Source organism: Muntiacus reevesi, chromosome 13 (assembly GCF_963930625.1).
Source record: "Muntiacus reevesi chromosome 13, mMunRee1.1, whole genome shotgun sequence".
Taxonomy (NCBI): Eukaryota; Metazoa; Chordata; class Mammalia; order Artiodactyla; family Cervidae; genus Muntiacus; species Muntiacus reevesi.
This window is the reverse complement of record NC_089261.1, coordinates 12885944-12908231: the sequence shown is the minus strand read 5'-3', so window position 1 is coordinate 12908231 and position 22288 is coordinate 12885944. Positions and strand designations below refer to the sequence as shown.

Sequence of the window (22288 nt, the reverse complement as noted above, 5' to 3'; positions counted from 1 at the left end):
GTACCTGGCAGACTGTCTGAGCCTCAGCCCATGTCTCAAAGACCGGCAAGATTTCCTATTCCTGCCCCCATTCACAGGGACACTTAAAAACTCAATAATAAAAAAATAAAACGGAAAAGAAACCTAAAACGACTTCTGTTTAAGCACAGCTCAAATACCGCTCCAGCCAGTCAATTCCCTGGCAATGTTATGAACCAGCGCCCCCTGCCGGACTAGCCATTACGGTGTTCTCTCCATACTGGTTTGACCGCCTAACAGCCTGCGCCTGCGCAGGAAGCAAGCGCTCAGGCCCGCCCCTTAGAGGGTGTGACTTCCTTGGGTAGCTCTTCGGTCACGCCTACTTCCGTAGAGGCGGGCTACGTCTCGAGCACGTGACTTTGTTGCGGCCTGCCAAAGATGGCGGCGCCCAGAGTGGTAGCGTGAAAGTTGGTGGTGGTAGTCGCTACCTATTCGTGCTGAAATAAAAAAAAAGTGGGACCGTTCGCCATGTCGCGACTGATCGTGAAGAACCTCCCGAATGGGGTGAGTACAGAGACTGAGTTTGGGAGTCTGAAATTGGGACCCAGCCAGAAGTTGGAGGTTGGGAGGGAGGTGCCTGGGGAGAGTTGAGGGGCTTTCTCTCTCGGGCAGGGTTCCCGGAGGATTCCGCAGGATTGTCGGCAGATTGATATGACAGTTGGAAGAGACGGGTAGTGCCTCTTAAAGGTTTTACATCTGGCCTCTTGGTACCCGAAACCTCTTTCCCAGGGAGATGCTCGTCCCCACGTTGTGTCGAATGCCTTGCTCCGATAACTCTCTTGTTCGATCACTTTTTTTGTTGATTTGTGACTGAATTAGACACTGCACCTATATCCCTCTTCCATTTGGGATACTGTCTGGGAGGAAAATGGGATGTAATAGGCTGGGTACCTGCGTTCCAGTTCCCGGTTCCCGCTTTGAGGACAGTAGGAGTGAATGGTTTAAGAAAACTGAGTGAGTGTGAAAGGCTTTAAACCACTTATCTAGCAAGTGGGGGAGGGGTGACCCAGTCATACTTGCCTTTGCTTAGAGCCCACAGAACCTGGCATGGTGGTAGGCATTCAATAAAAGCATCTTGAATAAATGAGTGAAAAAATAGTTGAATGCGTAGTGTCAGATGACTAGATGCCTTCTACCCCAGAAGATTATCTGTACTTACTTCACCGTGACTTCCATTGGATGGAGAGGCCCCTCCACCACTGGTGTGGCCTCAGTGTACCATGTGGATGGCATGAGAGATCTGCACTCCTTAGAAAGAGTAAAAACATAAAGCCATTTCAGTTTCTTTTTTGTGGTTTTTTTACTTTACCTTTTTTTTTCTCCATGGCAGGTTGGGAGCACTTATCATATGATTATCAAAATTCGGTATAAAATGAGAAGCAAAGTCTTTTTTTTAAGGGTCTTTAATTTTTTTATATTTATTTGGCTGCGGGATCTTTAGTTGTGACATTTGAACTCTTAGTTGTGGCATATGGGATTCAGTTCTCTGACCAGGAACCCCTGCATTGGGAGCACAGAGTCTTAGCCACTGGCTAACCAAGCAAAGACTCTTGTTCTGTCCTGTTCTTCATCTCCAGGAGAAACTATCTTTATGACTTGCATCTCTTGACAAGTTCCTTAGCTCAAAATCCTTAATGTCATCATACGGTAAGCCTGCAAACTGTCAGCTACTGCTACAGCTGTTTGTAACTAATTCTTTCATTCATCAGACAAGACATCCAATAGGAAGAGACACGCCATACTGAGAAGCAAAATGAAGTGGTAGTTGAGAGGGGAAGAAAGGGAAGCCATGCCAAAATCCTCATTCGTCAGAGTGAGGCATCACGAGATGCTGTCTAAAGCTGAAGGAAGGGTCAATAATAGATTTTTTTTTAAGATTTTTATTTGTTTATTTTTGACTGTGCTGGTTCTCCATTGCTGAGTGGCAGTTTTCTCTAGTTGCAGGACGAGGGCTTCTCACTACAGCGGCATCTCTTGTTGCAGAGCATAAGTTCTAGAACAAGGGTTCTAGAGTAGTTGTGGTGCATGGGCTTAGTTGTTCCTCGACATGTGGGATCTTCCCAGACCAGGGATTGAACCCGTGTCCCCTGCATTTCAAGGCAGGTTCGTAACCACTGGACCACCAGGGACACCCCCAATAATTGTTATTTTTAAAGTAACCTGTTTAGGGTAAATGATGAAAGAATTTAAAATAATAAATAACAGAGACTGGAAGAGAGGAATAGATGATGTAGGTTTCTTATCTTTCATAGTGGGAGTCAGCAGATAGTCTTTGGGGATATAAATAAGCCAAGAAATGAAGTTGAGATCTCACTGTTGGGACATAGAGCGATGTTTATGAGGAGTCCTGACAACAAGCCGTAAAGTTACTTACTCCTGTCTACCACAGTCAGCAGACACTGTGTAGTTTACCATATTCCTTATTTCACACATCTACTGTGACAGGCATTTGTTAGATGTTTACATTGCAGTAGCTGTGATGCTGGGCTCCTGGCACAATAGGTCTGGTTAACCTCCTAGCAGCCCACAGGCCCGGAGGATTTCAGTGCAGCTATTCTGAGTCTTGACTTCCTCATTGATGAAGGCACTTGGTTAAGGCCACACACAGACAAGCGCTGGAGCTGGAGTTAGAACCAGGGGCCAGCCACAAAGCATGCTCGGCCACTGCCCCGCCTGAGGGGAGGAATCCCGGGGTCTCGGGTTCCCAGCCCATTTTGTCTCTTTGGCTCTGAGGCCTCCTGGCTCCTCCCTCACCATTCCTGTCCTGTCCTAGATGAAGGAGGAGCGTTTCCGACAGCTCTTCACTGCCTTCGGCACGCTGACGGACTGCAGCCTCAAGTTCACCAAAGATGGCAAGTTCCGCAAGTTCGGCTTCATCGGCTTCAAGTCCGAGGAAGAGGCCCAGACAGCGCTGAACCATTTCAACAAGAGTTTTATCGACACGTCCCGGATCACGGTGAGTGGGTGTGGACCTCACCTCCACCTGCCTGTCGCCAGGGATGCCCTGGCTCTTTCTCTCCATGTGCGAGACCAGGGCCTGGCCCCTTCCAGACCATGATGCCTTTGGTCTTCCTCACTGTTCTCAGATCCTCGTGCTTGTTAATCCCCTGCAGCATTTGCAGAAGCAGTTTTCCCCGGAGTCTCTGGTCCCCTGTGTTGGGGGAGAGGAGCCAAGAATTTGTATGTCTCACGAGCTTACAGGTGATGGTGTTGCTCCTGTTCCCAAAATGAGAGGCACTGGTCTACATTATTCATCCCCTGCCCCTAGTCAATGCCCACCTGTGCTGGGTGTAGTGGCAGGTGTCGTCATCACCCTCTCTGTCTCTCGCAGGTGGAGTTCTGCAAGTCCTTTGGGGACCCGACAAAGCCCCGAGCCTGGAGCAAGCATGCTCAGAAACCGAGCCAGTCCAAGCCATCCCCAAAAGACAAAGACGCCGTCTCCACGGAAGCTAAGAAAGTGCGTGGACGGTCACTTCCAGCCATATCCTGGGTGTCAGCAGAGCGGTCACCCCGGGAAGGCAGGGTAGTGGGAGGGAGAGGGGCCCAGGAATCCCTCTTGGATGGTTCCTGAAGGCAGCCCTCCCAGGGCAGTGGGGTTCTATCTCCTTTCATATGTGACCCTCATGCCCATGTCTTCTATTTACAGGATGACAAGAAGAAGAAGGTTGTAGGTGAACTGGAGAAGGTGGGTCTGTTTCGGTGACCAAGCCGAGGGTGGACAGCAGAGACGGACCCTTGCCTCCCGTCTCCCCTTGCCATATCCCCATAGCTCCTTCATCTTTCTGTCCAGTGCTGCCCTTCCCAGGACCAACCCAGCTGGCCCCCAGGGCCCTCTAGAGACTGGGGGGACATGGCCTCAGAGAACGAGCTTACCCTCCCAAGAGTGCAAGGGTGAGCCCTCCCTGATCTTCTCTGTCTGTTCACTCTTCTTCCCGCTTCTCTGGCGCCCGCAGCTGAAAGAAGATAATGAGTTCCAGGAGTTCCTGTCGGTTCACCAGAAGCGGACGCAGGTGGCCACCTGGGTGAACGATGCCCTGGATGCTGAGCCCTCGAAAGGGAAGAGCAAGGCAGACAACGATTACCTGAACTTTGACTCCGCCTCAGGGCAGGAGAGCGAGGAGGAGGAAGGTGGGGAGAACTCGGAGGATGAGGGTTTGCCCCCCGCTATAGTGCGCGCCCCGCACCTGCGCGCGAGTGACCTGGGACCCCTCCAGGCTGGACCTGGGAGATAGCAAATCAGATGCTGCCCCATAGAGGGTTGATTATCCCTACCACGGGTAACCACGGGTTCGTCGGACTTGATCGATCCGGGTCCCTTATTCCGTCAGTGGATTACTCACTCAAGAATTGATTGAACACTTACTGTACACCAGAGAGTTGGTGTAGCAGTGAGCAAAAGACAAGCGAGTCTGCTCCCGTGGAGCTGTCATCCTGGTGGGGAAAGAAACAGTAAAGGAATCAGACTGATTCCTTTATTCGGTACATGATGTGAACATGAGTGCCGCAGAGAGAAAGCAGGAAGTGGGGGGTGGGAGAGGCCCCGGAGAAGGGTGGTCCTTGAACAGAGGCAGTGAGGGATGAGCCTCTGTCCTCAGAAGGGGCTCATGGTGTAGCCATGAGGGGCTCAGCATGGTGAGTGCAGTGATCGAGGGGCGGGAATCAATGTCAGTTGAAAGACAAGGGAGTGAATTTAAGGTGAGTTTTATGACTGGTAACCTCTCTGCAAAGCTGGGATCCAAAGGACTCAGTGGGAGTTGGGGGGACTCAGGGGGGGTGGGCGGTGAAGAGGGGTTCCAGGCAGAGGGAAAGGCATGGCAGAGGGGTGGGAAGAGCAGGGGGTGTCCATGTGCTCAGGACGGCTGCAGCAGAGGGTGCTGGCGGAAAAGCCAGTGAGCTCACCAGACCCCACGAGGAGTTTGGATTGCCCCTGAAAGAGCAGCTGGGATAAAACCTGAGCTCCTCATTAGGCTTGGTAGCCACCGGTGGGTCTGGCTCAAGGAGTAAAAATGCTCTCTAGGGTCTCTAAAAGTCGTGCAGCCTCACACTAGGCCAGTGAGAGAGCCCTCAAGTTTTCCACGTGAAGCATGGAAACTGTCAGAACTCCGTCATTTCAGTCATTTATCCAAGGGCTTGCCGGGCACCAGGGTAGCTTGGTAGGGGCTCCTGGTCACCGTGAGCTTGGCATCTGATGTGTCACACCACCGCGCTGTCTGCCACCCCAGCCCTCTGGTTTGCTCACAACCATCACCAACTCCCAGCCTTTCCATCTTTCCAGAGGAGGAGGATGGCCTCGAACCCAAGGAACCCAAGGCAGCTGCGTGGAAGGAGCTGTCTGACATGGATTATCTGAAGTCCAAGGTGGTGGCGGCTGAATCACCATCCTCAGAAGAGAGCGAAGATGAAGCCGTGAACTGTGAAGAGGGGAGTGAGGCAGAGGAAGAGGGTTCCTTTGCTGCCTCCGCCCAGCAGGACGGGGAGGCACCCCAAGCCAAGGTGAGTGTGGATTGGGGTGAACTGAGGAGCCTGGGGAGGGAGGAGGTCCACCTGGGCCTCGCCCACCTTTCCTGCAGCCCCTTGGTGGGGGGTGTTACATCAAGGAAAGACAGTTCAGCAGCCCGGAGACCTACCTACCTTCAGTTCTTGCTTGCTGTGTGACCCCAAGCAAGCACACGCCCTCTCTGAATTTGGTTCCTGCTAACAGAGGCTGCCTGCCCCTCCAGAGTTGAGGGGGACATAAACAAGCTGAAAAAGGATCCCGAACATACTATACTTAGCATTCAGTAGGAAGGTAGGGAGGTGTGAGCCCACGAGTAGATGAAATTAGATGAGCATTGATCTCATGTGAGGTTCAATACCTGGCATGTTGTTTTGTCACTGAATCTCATGGTAGTCGTGGGGGAATGGGGATTCTTGTCCCGTTTTACAGGTGCGGAAACTGAGGCCCAGAGGAAGGAAGTGACTTGCCCACAGTCACGGCTGGGTAGTGGTGGGAGTCAGGACCCAGATCCAGGTCTGCCAGGTTCTGGAGTCTATAGTAAAACGTGGGTGCTGTCGTCTCCCACATGAGGGTTTTCTTTGCTCAGGACAGCGTCCCACATCCTTTGGGTCTTCATTCCCTCTTCTCCTTCCTTCTCTTTCTCCTTTCTCTTCTCCCTCCTTTCTTTCTCTGCCTCTCATAATGGCTGCCTCCTGTCTGCTTTTCTTAAAAATACACATTCAAAAGAGAGAGTTGAGTGTGGCTAAGTCAGGGAACTGTGCGTTCAACTCCAAACTCTGACCTGGAGCAGCTCTGGGTCCTGAGGTGAAGTGCTTCTCCTCCGGCCTCTGACCTTCATCTGAGATGAGGCTCAGCGAGCCCTGGTCCCTGTGTCTGATTCCCAGGGCTCGCTGAGCCTCATCTTAGATGAAGGTCAACCCCCATGCCTGAGTGTGCACTGGAACTCAGAAGTTGCAGGCTTCAGGGAGGGATCCCATAACTCACGCAGGGCAGCACCCCACAAAAGCACGTGACTCTTTCTGCAGTGGTGTTAGACCTGGTTGCTCACCTGCTTGGGATAGTTGTAAACTCTAAATTGTGCCAGAACAGCTCAGAGCAGGTTTCACCAGCAAATGAGACCAAATCAGGACAGGTTTTATTACCAAAGGAATTAACCCCCAGATTAAGAGTTGTTTTGATTCTAAAATTACAGAAGACATCCTGAACCTGTAACGCCTGTAAGATTGTTTTACAGGTTCAGGAGGACGGCTGTGTCTGCACAGCGCTCTGTGCGATGTCTGGCACAGAGTAGGCCCTGAATCCATGCTGGCAAATGTCACCTGAGGGCTCCTTCCAAGTCTCTTGTCCCTCTGTGTAGCCCGGGCCCCTGTGAGCAGACCCCCAGTGAGCCAGTCTGTGGTTCCAGCCCTCATCTTGGGGTCACATGAAGGATTGGCATCCCCTCCCCCAGGTCCTGGCCTGACTCTGCATCCCTAGCAGGCACGATGCTTCCGGCATCGCCCGTTTGCCTGATGGCAGAGGTCTCAGCACGCTCACTGGACGCCCAGGTCGGCTCCTCCTGCAGCTGCACCTGGGAGCTCAGTGCGATCTTTTCTGCTCTCTGCCATCCCTCAGACCGAGAAACCAGCCAGCCAGAAGGAACCCACCACCCCCCACACTGTGAAACTGCGGGGCGCCCCGTTCAACATCACAGAGGTGCGTGCCAGGAACTGGGTGAGGCCGGGAGCCCCTGGGCAGGGGGAGACGAGGTGAGGGTGCCTGGAGCCTCTGCTGCACAAAGGCGGTTGAGGACTTGAGCTGAAGGGAACTGGGGGCTGAAAAGGCTGAGACATAGAATCTTGGGCATCGTCAAGGTCACGAAATGGAGATGGCTATACCGAGACAGAGAAAGACTGAGCTCCCTCATTGATCATCTATACTAGGGGTGGGCAAACTTATCTCTGCTAAAAATTTTTTAAAAGGGACCAGCTAGTAAATACCTAAGGCTTTGTAATCAGTCTGGTCTCCGTCACCACTATTCAACCCTGTTGTTGTAGCAGAGGCAGCCCTAGATGACAAGTAATCTAGTAGGCATGACTGTGTGCCAGAGAAACTTTATTTATAAAAACAGGCAGTGGGCTGTATTTGGCTTGCATCCCATAGTTTGCTGGCTCTGAATCTACACAGGAGAGAACACTTTGTAAGTTTCCCTTCTTATGAAAGTAGTATAAAAGTTCAGTGTAGGAAATTTTGTTAGTGTAGCTAAAAAGTAAAATGACGTATCACTGGGATGACTATAGAAATTGCCAGCCAAACTGCCTTGAGAGAGGAGAGTGGTAACTAGAGGATATTAGGATGCAGGACTAATGACCTACAGTCCTGATTACTATTGGTGGATAGACTGACCTTCCCAGACAAATTGGAGCAGGCTCCTCCAACCCCCACAACTATATCCCATTCACTGACAACCACTAATAAATTCTGGGTGTATCTTCTTAGAGATTTTTTTTTCTTTATATACAAACACTGACCTATGTCTTTTCTTCTTAAAATGCAGTCCTACAGCAGGAAATATTTTGAAACTTCCCCCCATCATATTATGTCATAAATATTTCTGAATACTGAATATTCTGCTGCAACACCATTTTTCACGTTGCATGCTCTTCTTTACTTGGCTGCGTCGTATCTTAGTTGCAGCACAAAGGCTCGGTAGTTGTGGCATGTGGGCTTAGTTGCTCTGGGGCACATGGGATCTTAGTTCCCTGACCAGGGATCGAACCCAAGTCTCCTGCATTGCAAGGCCAGTTCTTAGCCACTGGACCACCAGTGAAGTCCCCTGCGTACTAGTTTTACTCTGGATGCACTGAGTTATATTCACTGCTGTTGCTGCTGCTGCTAAGTCACTTCAGTCGTGTCTGACTCTTTGCAGCCCCATGGACTGTAGCCCGCCAGGCTCCTTTGTCCGTGGGGATTCTCCAGACAAGAATACTGGAAGGGGTTGCCATGCCCCTGCCCAGGGGATCTTCCAGACCCAGGGATCAAACCCCACATCTCATATGTCTCATATACCCAACGCCCTAAACTGAGACATGGGGATTGTTTCCAGTCTTCTGCAGTTTTGAATAATGATGTAGTCAGCACATTTTTTGAGATCAGAGGTCAGCAGACTTTTCTATTGACATCAGTTGGTGCACATTTTAGGTTTTTGTGGGAGTATGATCTCTGTTGTGCTTTCTTTTTTCTTATAATTCCTTGAAAATGTAAAAACCATTCTTAGCTTGTAGGCCGTGGGCAGTACTTGGCCTGTGGGCTATCATTTGCCAGCTCTTGCTTGTATAAATATTTTATACAAGCACTTGCATGTACATTATTAAGGCTTGGATACAGAAGGTCAGTCACTCTCTGGAAGCTTGGCCAATTTGTGCTCCCTTCAGCAGCATATGAGAATGCCTGTGAACCCTGGGCATCCCTCTTTATCAGTGTGACAGGTCAAAATGACATCTTATCTTTCTAAGTAATTTGTGGAACTCAGTAGTCATAAGAAAAAGATGGATTAATTGGCTAGATACCATTTAAAATTTCTCTAAGGCAACTTTGTATCATAAAATCAAAAGGCAAAATGCAGGCATTTATAACACAGACAACAGACAGAACTCATTTCTTTAACTTACAAATAGATAAGTAGAAATTGGGAGCTATGGATGACCCAACAGAAAAGTAGACAAAAGCAAGGATGTCTTCTAAGAGAAAGAGTTCAAATGGCCCAGAAAGATGCTTGAGTTCACTGGTAATTCAAGAAATACAGACCAAGTCTGTATTGAAATGGGGAACAAAAACTTTTTTTTCTCCTCACAGAAAAATGTCATGGAATTCCTGGCACCTCTGAAACCCGTGGCCATTCGAATAGTGAGAAATGCTCATGGGAACAAAACAGGTGAGGCCGGGGCTGTTTCCAGGGGGGCTGGAGAGGCAGGTGCCTGGACCGGAAGGTTGGGACAGTCGAATTGTGGAGATGCTTTGAGGACAGTGATGGTTTTGAGGACAGTGATGGTTTTGAGGACAGTGATGGTTTATCCTCTTTGTGGTCCCCGCCTCAGTGAATGTGACAGTGTTCAGGACAGGGTCTGTCTCCTGCCCCCCGCCACAGGTTTGAGGTTTTCAGCTGTGGAAGTAGGGCCCGGCCCCCCAGCCTGGGGGCTGAGGAATGACTGTGGCCTTCAGCCCATGGGCTGGGGACCCCCGGGGACTGAAAACAAGAAGAGGCCGCGATCAGATTCAGGACGGCCCCCAGGCTGGTGAGGGAGAGTCCGGGGCAGGGCCCGAGGAGCCAGGGGGGCTGCGATGGGGGCTTTTGCAGTCCCCAAGGGGAGGGTCTTGTGATTCAGACCAAAGCCCCGGCCTTTGGTGCACATTACGGCCCTGGCACCTGCTAGCCATGTGTCCATGGGCACATCACTTAACTCAGGTTCCCCAACCCTGGACCGCAGACTGGGACACGTCCACAGCCTGTTAGGAGCTGCACAGCTGGAGGTGAGCAGCTGGCGAGCAAGGAAAGCGTCATCTGTATTCACAGCCACTCCCATCGCTCAAATTACCACATTATCACGATATGATAATATTAGAGATAAAGTGCACAATAAATGCAGTGCGCTTGAATCATCCTGAAACCATCCCCACTCCCAGTCTGTGGAAAAATTGTCTTCCATGAAACCAGCCCCTCGTGCCTAAAAGGTTGGAGACCTCTGTCTTAGCACGCCTCTGGAAAAGTGGGGAGGGGAGGCCCGTCTACGACTGTCGGAGTTGAGGCCTCTCGTTCTCGGAAAGACTCCTTGGAAAGGCACCTGGTTCTTGGAAAGGCACCTCCTTGTTTGTGCCAGTCAGAGCCACGGGCAGTCACTGTGCAGGTGGCCCCTCTGGTGCCAAGCTGGGCACAGCCCTGCCACCACAGACGCTTGTCCGGAGAAGGCCAAGGAGCAGGCACTGGTCAGCACAGGGGTGAGGCTGGGAGGGAGGCCAAGATTGCCCATGTTTGTGACTCCTATGGTCCAGCATTTTCTTTCCAGAAAGCCAGGCCACAGGGTCGGAATGCTTCCTGCAGAGGGAAATTTGCCCTGGGGAGAGGGGAGTGGAAGGAAAATCTCTTGAGATTTGGCAAAAACTGTAGGTTTCCCGCCACCACTTCCTGCTGCTTCCCCCAAACACCTAGCACAGTGCGAATATTCCTCCGTGGCTCCCACAAGTGTCTGCAGCCTCTGGACCTTACCTTTGTCGTGATCCTTTTGCAGGGTATGTCTTTGTGGATTTCAGCAGTGAAGAGGAAGTGAGGAAGGCCCTGAAATGCAACAGGGAGTACATGGGTAAGGATGCCCGCGTGGTGGCAGGGGTTCTTTCAGTTACTCTGGAAGGTCAGGTCAGGGGTCTGCTGTGCGCTGCTGGGCACTCACTGCCCAGGGCACCGAGGATAAGGCCCCTGCCTCCTGGGGCAGAGATCAGGCTGAGTTTCTTGTAGAGGAAACTTACATTGAGAGGGGAGAGAGAGGCGGTAACCACAGGGGCCGTGCTGTGGACAGATGCAGGCAAGGGTCGGAATTGGAGGATTTAAATGGGATCTTGTCTGCTTGGACCACGTTGAGCTGGTGACTTTGGAGCAAAAGCTGCAAGAATTGAGAGAGCCAACTCTGGTTTTGTGGGGCAGGGCCATTCCGTTACAGGAACAGCAAGTGCCAGGTCCAGACTTGGGATGTCTCTGGACTGTATACAAGGACATGATCTCTGACCCATCCCTGGTGTGGACAGGTGACTCAGATCCAGCCATCAACCCCTTGTGAGGACGTGAGTTCTCTTAGAGAAGGGAGTAACCTAAGGAGTCTTGCTCGCAAGCCAGGTGGTAGGATTTATTGGACACCTACTATGTGCGTGTAGAGGGAAGATGGTGGTTGCAGTCTAATCAGGCGCTCAGAGCAATGCAGACACACAGCTGAGGGCAGCACCAGGTGGCTCTTCAGGGTGGGGCTGTCACCCGAGATGATTCCCAGGGCAGCGCCAGGGACCAGGCCCTGGAATTGGGAAGATGCAGCCCCGTGACCCAGGCCAGCTCCCCCAGGGCTGAAGCCGAGCTAGCCGGCCGAGTGACATTCCGGCCCGGCTTCAGCTGGGGCTGCCACCCTGGTGACCAGAGCCTGGCATGCGGTGCCATCCCCAGCCACCTTTGCCATGGCCTCTGAAAGGCAGCGGCAGTGATGAGTCTGGAAGCTGGCAGGTTCCGGGTGTCCCCCCAGCCAGGCCCTGACAGCCTTTCCTCGCCCAGGCGGACGCTACATCGAGATATTCAGGGAAAGGAATGTTCCTGCGGCCAAGGTGCCCCTGAAGAATGGTGCCAAACCCTGGCAAGGCCGGACACTCGGGGAGCACGAAGAGGAGGAGGACCTGGCCGACTCCGGGAGGCTCTTTGTGCGAAACCTGCCCTACACCAGCTCCGAGGAGGACCTGGAGAAGCTCTTCTCTAAATACGGTAGGGGAGCAGCCTCCGGCTCGCTGCACACTACCACGGCAAGTGGTCTGAGTCCCTGTATGCCTAGGCTTAACCTTGGTCTAATGACTTCCTTCCCTGGCCTCAGTTTTCTCATCCATAAAATGGGCTTCATGATCTCTGAGCTGCTGTCAGACAGATAGGATGTAGGTAGTGGAGCTCGAAGTCCTGGATAGCGTCACAGCCACCTTTCATGGTCTGAACCCAGACTCCCTTAGCTCTCGCTCATTAAAACTCAGAATTGACAGAGTTGGGTATGGTTTTCTGAGAAAACCCTGGTGTCCAAACCCTGGCTTTGGTCTTGGAAGCCCACTCACTGTATGTGCGGATATGAAGTGCTTGCCATTCTCAATTCTGCTGTCTAAATAGTCCTGCTCTCAGACCGAGCATCCATATAGGTTTGCCCACGAGGGCTCTTTTCCTTGTCGTGGCTGCTAGTGTTATTTTGTCGGGCACGAACTTGAAGGCCCGTAATTCAGCTTGGCAGGCAGGGCTGTGCCTATTTGTAAGGTCATGGTTGTCATGGACCTTGGAAAGAAGGTCATGGAAGGAAAGAAGTAGGGGTACAAAGTGGTGGGTAGGGGCCAGGTCGAGATGCTTTTAAGATCCCCTGGAGGGGGATTTCCACTTCTGTTCAGAGATCAGCTGTGGATTGAGAAGGACTGGAGCTTGGTTGAGGCCCTGTCTCAAGGAGAAGGGAACCCTGAGTAGGATTCAACCATCTGGCCAATTGGGTGTCACGTTCCAGCCTGGGTCCTGCTTGCCAGGTCCTCCCGCACAGGCCAGGGCCCTGGTTTACAAGGCAGGGCCAGCACAGAAGAGAGGGTGATCAGTAGACTCTTGTGTATCCATCTGGGGAGGAGGACGTGGTCACACCCAGGTGTTCACAGTGGAAAGGGTGTACTTTAACGTGAGCATTGTAATACTGTCCCAGCAGACACTTCTGAGACCCTGCGTGACCAGCAGACCCTGTTTAGTACATGACACGTATTAGTGCATTTAACCCTCCCTGCTGTCCTCTGAGCTGGGGACTCGGCACCACTTTACAGATGAGAAGACTGAGGCCCGTAAAGGCTGGTGGCTGGCCTGTGGCCCCCCAGGGAGTGGGTGGTGGAGGCAGGGCCCAGCCCAGGCACCTTGCTCTCGGGATGGACGCACGAAGGACACCCTGGCCTGTCAGGTGGGGGTCTCACGGCAGCCCCTCACCACTGTCCTTCTTTGGCCCGGCAGCTGCTGCAGCTCCACACTCCCTCTGGTTAAAACCCCTCCCCTGAGTACTGCCCAGAATTTTCCTGCCTGGTGCTCAGGCCTGGCTCCAGCCTGCGGGACACTGACGCCCTTCCTGCCCTCAGGTCCCCTGTCGGAGCTGCATTACCCCATCGATAGTCTGACCAAGAAGCCCAAGGGCTTTGCCTTCGTCACCTTCATGTTCCCAGAGCACGCCGTGAAGGCCTACGCGGAGGTGGACGGGCAGGTGTTCCAGGTGATGGCCCGTGGGCTGGTGGTGGGAGGAGGCCGTGAGTGTGTGCGCGTGTGCGTGTGCAGGCACGGACGTGCACCCCAGCTTGCAGGGACGCACACCTGATGCCCGTGAAGCCACCTCCTGATCTGCGCTCCTGGGAGGGCAGCAACTGCTCAGTTCTGGTCCCTGATTTAGCGCCTGGAGGAGCGCCTGGCACATAGTAGGCCTTTAAAAAGTGTTTGTGGATTAAATGAACATGCTCTCCAGCTTGAGAAATACCACTTGGAGGAGGAGTAAGGAAGGAAAGAGTTTTTGAACTGTCATTGAAATGCCACAGTATAGAACGTAAGGAGCTTCTCTTTTCCAAGTAACGTGCTTGGCACACACGCCTCCCTTTCCTGTCGTTCATTCATTCGTTCCTGATGTGTTGATCCCCATGGCTGCCAGGCCGGACCTAATCTTTGCCCACATGGAGCTCACATGCTCACAGAGACAGGGTGGGGTGGAGAGCCCTACAGGTATTACTTCCAAACTGCTCAGCATACTCTTTGAGGCGGTGTCAGGCCCCTGTGCTAACCTCGTGGGTATTCTGCCCGAGGACCCCCTCTTATGACAGAAGTCTCAGCACTGGGTCCAGCCCCCTCGTGGAGAGGCCAGCATCCCCCGGGCAGGATGTAGAAGCACTAGCCCCCTGCCTGTCCTCACCTCCTTCCTCTCGTCCCCCCTCCAGGGCAGGATGCTCCACGTGTTACCATCCACCATCAAGAAGGAGGCCAGCGAGGATGCCGATGCCCCAGGATCATCGTCCTACAAGAAGAAGAAAGAGTCCAAAGACAAAGCCAACAGCTCCAGGTCCGTACCTGCCTCCGACCGGGCTTCCCTGCTCTCGTCCCTCCTCTCCCTGCCCCCTGGGCTCCCAGCTCCTTGTGGCCTTAGCCCCTCATCCGTAACCTTGTTGTGCCTCAGTTTCCCCATCTGCAAGATGGGGAGAATCAGTGGTGCCTCACTTCCGTGGTGTTGTCAGGACCAAGTGAGTGAATGTAAGCAAAGCACTTGGTCCCTGGTGTGGAGTGAGCACTTGACAAAGACCTGAGCTGGTGTTAATATCATCATGGCTCTGTTGTCTGCGGGCCCTGGGGGTTTGGCCCACACCAGGTAAGACAGAGCAGGAGGCGACTTTGGGGACTTGGGGAGGCAGGCCCAGGAGCTCATTTCTTACAGGCTTTGCATCTGAAAAGAGCTTCCCCCACTCACCATCTGTCTGATCTCTCTGTCTTGCCTCAGCTCTCACAACTGGAACACACTGTTCATGGGTCCCAATGCAGTGGCCGACGCCATCGCCCAGAAGTACAGCGCCACCAAGAGTCAAGTGTTCGACCATGTGAGTGGGCACCCCGTCTGAATTGTCCCCTCCTCTGGGCAGGGGAGGAGGCGCTATGCACCAGCTCTTGGGGAGTGGTTCTGGGCGGGAAGGCAGCAGGGCCATGAAGGGAAACAATCCAGCTCTTCTTGAACCTTCCAGCAGAGGAGGATGTGAGCTCATTAACCACAGTGCTGTGCATTGACCTGAAGAAAGCTTCAGCCAAGTAGGGGGACAGAGTGAGAGCGAGCGGGCTGCCCAGGGATGAGACATTCCAGCAGAAATTGAACGGAGGGTGGAGCTGAGTCTGTATAGAAGCCCCGAGGCGGGAATGAGCTTGACATGAGATCCTTACGTATGAGTGGAGGGGTGAACGTGGGGTCCTTGATTCACCCCAACAGACGTGGAACCCAGAACCATCAAGTCAGAGCGGGCATCGATGGGGAGCATCCGTAGGGTCTCGCACCATCCAGGCCTCCTCCTCAGACTGTTAGGAGGTGTGACAGCTGACCCATCACCTGCCCGACAGCCGACAGGGCATCTTCCCTTTCCCTCCTGCAGGAGACCAAGGGCAGCGTGGCCGTGCGCGTGGCCCTGGGGGAGACCCAGCTCGTCCAGGAAGTGCGGCGTTTCCTCCTCGACAACGGGGTCTGTCTGGACTCCTTCAGCCAGGTGGGTGCCCTCGGGGATGCGGGTCTCAACATCAGGGGACGTGGGCAAGGGTTGGAGGGTCGGGTCTGTCAAAGACGATCATCGTTGCCTTTGCAACTGTCAGTTAAAGTAAGAAGGATCATTGGCTCAGACTCCTGGCCTGTTGGAGCTGGATGGTGTCTCTTGGGGGCTGGTAGGCAAGAGTTTCTGCACACAGGTTGGGTGTGTGTGTGAAAGTCGCTCAGTCGTATCTGACTCTTTGCGACCTTTTGGACTATACAGTCCTTGGAATTCTCCAGGCCAGAATACTGAAGTGGGTAATAGCCTTTCCCTTCTCCAGGGGATCTTACCATCCCAGGGATCGAATCCAGGTCTCCTGCATTGCAGGCGGATTCTTTACCAGCTGAGCCACAGGGGAAGCCCAAGAAAACTGGAGTGGGTAGCCTATCCCTTCTCCAGCGGATCTTCCTGACCCAGGAATCAAACCAGGGTCTCCTGCATCGCAAGGCGGATTCTTTACCAACTGAGCTATCAGAGGCCCTTACACAGGTTGGGTGGGAGCCCTAAGCATCCTTCATCCTGTCTCTCCCCTGCCCCGCTAGCACCTTACTAAGAGCACCTGTGGTGTGTTTGGGGACTGAGACCTTTCTTGAGCTATGTGGTGGGAGGGTCCTCCACATGCTTCTGCCCCGCTAGGTAGAGGTTCTTAGGTATCCGGACAGTGAAGCCTTCGAGCGCCTGCTGAAACACTTGATGTCGCCACCCCTTCACCCACTCCCCCCCCCACACACACACACACTTCATTTTACAGACTAGGAACCTGAGGTCTGGGGGCAGAGAGGGGAGGACCAAAAGGTCAGACAGTGAGTCTGTTGTAGGAGCCTGGACTCAGTCTCAGGGCTTTACACCCCCAATCTACAGTTTCCTCAACTTCACCAAAACTTAGAGAGTTTCATCTTAAAAAAATGGTTCAGATGGAGGGACAGGTAGCTAGTGGAAGGATAATTACATGGTTGGATGGTAAGTGGGCACATAGAAAGTGGGAATGATGGGTAGGGGCATTTTGTGGGTGAGTGGATGGATGAATTAAGAAAGTGTGCTAGTATCTTAATGTTCACTGCTGCTGCTGCTAAGTCGCTTCAGTCATGTCCAACTCTGTGCGACCCCATAGATGTCAGCCCACCAGGTTCCCCTGTCCCTGGGATTCTCCAGGCAAGAACATTGGAGTGGGGCTTCCCAAAGCACTCTTTTCCGTTTGTGCACTTTACTAGTTCTTTCACCCTCATTACAACCCCAGAGAGGCAGCGCCATTGTGCTCGCATTGAACAGAAGGGCCCACAGTCACAGATTCACTCGTCTTGGGTCACCGTGGAGCTGGATTTGAATGCAGGCCCAAGAGTCCATGCCTCTTAACAGTGCACTCTGTGACCTGAGTTACACTTAAACACTCACTGGTGCCTGGCTTTTCCCCCGCTGCCGATGACTTCTAGCCCCTTCTCATTCAACCCTCAGCAACCGCGGGAGGCCTATAGCTAAAAGGTGGGTGTTGCCATTAGCCCAATTTGGAAACGCACAAACTGAGGCCCTTTAGAAGAAAACATAAGCAGAACACTCTTTGACATAAATCATAGCGGTATCTTTTTGGATCTACCTCCTAGAGCTATGAAAATAAAAATAAACAAATGAGATCTAATTACACAAGAGCTTTTGCACAGAAGAGAAAACCATGATCAAAACAAAAAGACAAGCCACAGAATGGGGGGAAATATTTGCAACTGATCTGATCAATAGGGGATTAATCTTCAAAATAGCTTCAGGCAGCATAATATAAAAAATCAAATATCAATATCAGCCCAATCAGAAAGTGGACAGAAAATCTTAGTTGACATTTCTTCAAACGAGACATACAGATGGCGAAAGGCACATGAAAAGATACTCAGCGTTGTTAATTATTAGGTAAATGCAAATCAGAACTACAGTGATGTATCACTTGAAACTAGTCAGAATGGCCATCATCAAAAAAATCTCCAAACAATGAATACTGAAGAGGCTGTGGAGAAAAGGGAACTCTCCTACACCACTGGTGGGAATGTAAATTGGAACAGCCACTATAAAGAACAGTATGGCAGTTCTTTTAAAAACTAAAAATAGAGCTACCATATGATCCAGCAGTCCCACTCTTGGGCATATATCTGGTTACTGTTCAGTCACTAACTTGTGTCCAATTCTGTGACTCCATGGACTGTAGCACGCCAGCCTCCTCTGTCCACTGTCTTCTGGAGTTTGCTCCGATTCATGTCCATTGAGTTGATGATGCTATCCAACCATCTCATCATCTGCTGCCCCCTTCTCCTTTTTTGCCTTCCATAATTTGAAAAGATACATTCACATCAATATTCAGTGAAGCATTATTTGCAATAGCCAGGACATGGAAGCAACTGAAATGTTCATCAGCAGATAAATGGATAATGAAGATGTCCTCATGTACAATGGAGTATTACTCAGCCATGAAAAAGAATGAAGTAATGCCATTTAGAGGAACATGAAGGGACCTAGAGATTGTCATACTAAGTGAAATAATTCAGAGAAAGACAAATATCATATGATATCACCTACATGTGGAATCTTAAAAAAAATGTGAATTAACTTAAAAAACAGATTCACAGACTTCAAAGAAAAGCCTACAGTTCCCAGGGGGGAAGTGTGGTGGGGAGGAATAAAGATAATCAACAAAGCCCTACTGTAGGACTTCCCTGGTGGTCCAGAGTGGTTAAGACTCTGCATGTCCACTGCAGCAGGAGTGGTTTTGATCCCTGGTTGGGGGAACTAAGATCCCAAGTGGTGTGGCCAAGGAAATGCCAAAAAGTATCTACTAGGGACTTCCTCGGCGGTCCAATGGTTAGGGCTCCATGCAAGGCGCATGGGTTCAATACCTGGTCTGGAAACTAAGATCCCACAAGTCACATGGCCAGAAAATAAACACAAATTTTTTAAAAAAGAAGAACCTATTGAAGAGCACAGGAAACTCAACTCAATATTCTGTAATAACCTATATGGGAAAAGACTGAAAAAGAATGAATATGTGTGTAAGTGAATCACTTCCCTGTACCCTGAAAACTAACACAGCGTTGTAAGTCAGCTGTGCTGTTGTTTAGTTGTGCGGTCACGTCCGACTCTTGGTGACCCCCCAGGCTCCTCTGTCCATGGGATTCTCCAGGCAGGAATTCTGGAGTGGGTTGCCATTTCCTTCCCCAGGGGATCTTCCAAACCCAGGGATCGAACCCGCCTCTCCTACATTGGGAGATTCTTTACCGAGTATACTCCAGTATAAAGCAAAGGAAAAGAAAACAGGCCTAGAGGAAAAACACGTGATTGAAGGTTGCAGATTAGACCAGTGGCCGAGTTGAGACTTGTACCCAGATAGACCCCATGCCTGGACTTCTTCCCGTTCATTGTTTCAGCTTTTATACTCCACCCGCCATTCACTTTTAAGAAAACAGTTGCAACGTTAGCCGGCTCATGCTGAATCAGTTTGCTGTGTCAACCTGATAGACCCCCTTCCCCGAACGATCCACGAAATGGGTGCCGCGGCCCCGTGAACGGTGATCAGCTGAGCCACAGCCGGGCACATGTCTCAAGGCTGGGCACCTGGCGACTTGTTCTGGCTTCTTCCTAAAGCCAGTTCAGTGACAGATCCAAGCACAGGTAGTTCATCGGACAACACACAGGCGAGAAGGGGCGAGGGGGATGAGCCCAGCACAGGCCGCGCTGGTGGGGCGGCAGGCTGCGACTTTCCTGGAGGGCAGCCACCCAACTCACATCGGAGTTGTCCCACCCAAAGGACTGGGGACGCACCAACTCCAGAGGACCGTGGGCCGCTCCCACCCGGTGTTGACTCCTCACACGTGTGGTGGCAGGCGGCCTGCACTTCCTGGCAGAGGCCCTGAGTGCAGGGATGCAGCTCCCGGCCCTGGCTGGAGTGTTCCGGAAGGTCCAGCGAGGGCTGTGGTTGGGCAGTGTCAGAATCTGCCTCACCTCAGAAGTGATGGGGCTGGAATTTGACCCGGGTCGGGGTCGGGGGGTCCAACCCTGGAGCCCTCACCCTCATCCCCAGCCCTCATCCTCCTCCAGAGAGAGCGGGGTCTCCTGGGCCAGATTCCTAAGGGCCTGGTACCCAAGGTCTTACATGGTTGCCTGGTCTGGGTTTACCCACCCGTCACTTGCTGCCACCAGGGGGCCAGTGACTCCCTCCCGTCGTCCCAACTGAGCTGTCCCCTCCCTGTAGGCTGCCGCCGAGCGAAGCAAGACCGTGATCCTGGTGAAGAACCTCCCCGCAGGCACCCTGGCGGCTGAGCTGCAGGAGATCTTCAGCCGCTTTGGCAGCCTGGGCCGTGTACTCCTGCCGGAGGGCGGCGTCACAGCCATCGTAGAGTTTCTGGAGCCGCTGGAGGCCCGCAAGGCCTTCCGACACCTAGCCTACTCCAAGGTAAGGCCACCCAAGCCCCGCTTGCAGGAGAGGACAGAGGGAGCTGACAGATAGGCCGTCTTGGCTTAGATCTTAGACCCTACTCGTGCTGGAAACCACCTGTCTCTGTCGAGACTGCAACTGTCACCCCACCCCTGAATGGGGAATGTGAAAGACAGGCTCCAAACATCCCCCAGGAAGCCTGCCTTGGTTCCCTGCTGACGCTGGGTCCCTCAGCTTTCTAGTCCCCTGTAGACTTGAACCATCATCCGTGGTGCTTTGGATGGCTTGCACCTACGATTAGTTGAAAGCCGGAAGGCTTTCAACTCCTGTTTTTTGATGTATGCTAAGTCACTGCAGTTGTGTCTGACTGTTAGTGACCCCATGAACTGCAGCCTGCCAGGCTCCTGTGTCCATAGGATTCTCCAGGCAGGAGTACTGGCGTGGGTTACCATGCCCTCCTCCAGGGGATCTTCCTGACCCAGGGATCGAACCTGTTGTCTTATATCTGCTGCATTGGCAAGCAGGTTCTTTACCAATGGTGCCTCTTGGGAAGACCTTTGGTAACAGCAGAAAAAATATATATATTAGTGTATTCCTTTCTGTGGTTGCCATAATAACACCAATTTAGTGGCTTAAAGGAACAGAAATGTTTTCTGTCACAGTTCTGGGGGTCTGAACTCTGAAATCAAGGTGTTCAAGGGCCAAGGGCCATGCTCTCTCTGAAAGCTCCTAGAGGTCGGGGCACAGATCTTTCCTGGCCCCTTCTGGGATCTGATGGCTCTAGTCATCCCTTGGCTTGTGGCCGCATCACTCCAGTCTCTGCTTCTATCCACACAGCTTTCTCCTTTTCTTCAACTCAGATCTTCCCTCTCCTTTTCTCTTACACGAATTCTTGTCATTGGATTTAGGGCCTTCCCAAGTAGTCCAGAGTGACCTCATCTCAGAATCATTTACTTAAACTTTTGCAAAGATGTTTTTTCCACATTCAGAGGTTCTGGGAATTGGGATATGGACTTATCATTTGCAGGGCCGCCATTCAACCCACTGCAAGTAGCTGCTCTCTGTCAAGCACTTTAATGCTTTGCAGACTGTTTGTCTTGTTTATCCTTTCAAAAAAAAAAAACCCTCTGCACGCACATGTGTGCACAAGCACTGTCTGTGAGTGTGTGTCTGTGGAAGGAGAGAAAGCCTGGTGTCCCACAGCCTGCTGTACCTCCTCCGGGGAGGCTGCCCTGTATCCATGGTTCTGCCCCCAATTCTCCTGCCATTGACACCCCATTAGAGAAGGTTAAGGGGACACAGATGTGTCCAGTGACAGCAGATGCTCTGACCTCTCCCCTGAACCAGCAAGGGCCCCCGTGTTCTCAGGGCTCAGGCGGCACGTAGGGTTCTAGGCTGTGCCCCTCCTCCTGACTCCACTGCCTGGGGTGGTGGGGAGGGAGTCACCCAATACTCTGAGCCTCAGGCTCTTGGTCTGTGTCGTGGACTGAGTCCCTCTCCCCGCTTCTCTGCAGTTCCACCACGTCCCCCTTTATCTGGAGTGGGCTCCGATGGGCGTCTTTTCCAGTCCAGCCCCCCAGAAAGAAGAACCTCAAGACGCACCAGCGGAACCAGCAGGAGCGGACAGGATGGAGGCAGAAACAGGTGACAGCCGGGTCTGAGATCAGGGTGTCCTGAGGCAGCAGGCAGGGGAAGGGCAGACTGGGGGCAGCACCGAATTGTGTATCAGGTATTCGGTTGAAAGTTTTTTTCATCCTGACACTGGTGGGTACCCGACTTTTGGATTTTATAGGAATGAAAAATGTCCTTAAAAAACAGAACGTAAAAATGATGGGTATGGTTAAGGTAAGCTGAATTTTTTTGATTTGTCAAGTAAAGGTTGTGAAAGGGGGGGAAAAAAGCAACTAGAATCTGTTAGGAGGGATTCAGAACAGAGCAAGAGAAGACCACCGTCTAGTTGATCGATCTGCCAGGATAGGTGAGCCTGGCTGTTGTGGGCTGTTGTAAGAGGTCCTCAATCTCCGGGTCCTTGGGATGGCTCCCTCTGGTGTGCAATGACTGCAAAGGCAGGAAAGCAGAGGGACCTGAGACCCCACCCGCTTCACGCTTGGGTGGGGAGGGGGCGCCGCTGGCGCTCCGCAGCACAGCTCTTCCTTGTCAGCCCTGTTGTGCGAATTGAATTGTAAGACACCTTGCTGACCCTGCTCCCTGAATGTCAGGAGTGTCCCCTGTAATTGTGATGTCCCCTGCATGCCAGGTGTCCTCTAGGGGACAGTGCAGCCCTTGATTGAGAACCCCTTGGTCAGAGGCCCGTGACTCCGTCC

The 22288-nt window shown here is 52.2% G+C and overlaps 1 protein-coding gene across 2 annotated transcripts in view; it reads left to right on the top strand.

Annotated features, from left to right (window-relative positions):
- The first annotated feature begins 385 nt into the window (after window positions 1-385).
- Window positions 386-22288, top strand: part of RBM19 (RNA binding motif protein 19) — a 124286-nt gene continuing 102383 nt past the window's right edge. The window contains exons 1-16 of one of the 2 annotated variants that reach the window (XM_065904710.1): window positions 386-522; window positions 2792-2974; window positions 3350-3475; window positions 3665-3703; window positions 3972-4146; window positions 5294-5511; window positions 7130-7210; window positions 9350-9428; window positions 10780-10851; window positions 11802-12005; window positions 13376-13506; window positions 14216-14337; window positions 14770-14866; window positions 15407-15517; window positions 19782-19982; window positions 21479-21608. In XM_065904710.1, coding sequence (XP_065760782.1) covers window positions 487-522; window positions 2792-2974; window positions 3350-3475; window positions 3665-3703; window positions 3972-4146; window positions 5294-5511; window positions 7130-7210; window positions 9350-9428; window positions 10780-10851; window positions 11802-12005; window positions 13376-13506; window positions 14216-14337; window positions 14770-14866; window positions 15407-15517; window positions 19782-19982; window positions 21479-21608 — 2005 coding nt within the window. In that variant the 5' untranslated portion in view covers window positions 386-486. Of the gene's footprint in view, window positions 523-2791; window positions 2975-3349; window positions 3476-3664; window positions 3704-3971; window positions 4171-5293; window positions 5512-7129; window positions 7211-9349; window positions 9429-10779; window positions 10852-11801; window positions 12006-13375; window positions 13507-14215; window positions 14338-14769; window positions 14867-15406; window positions 15518-19781; window positions 19983-21478; window positions 21609-22288 lie in introns of both variants that reach the window. The other variant, XM_065904709.1, reaches the window with a different exon arrangement.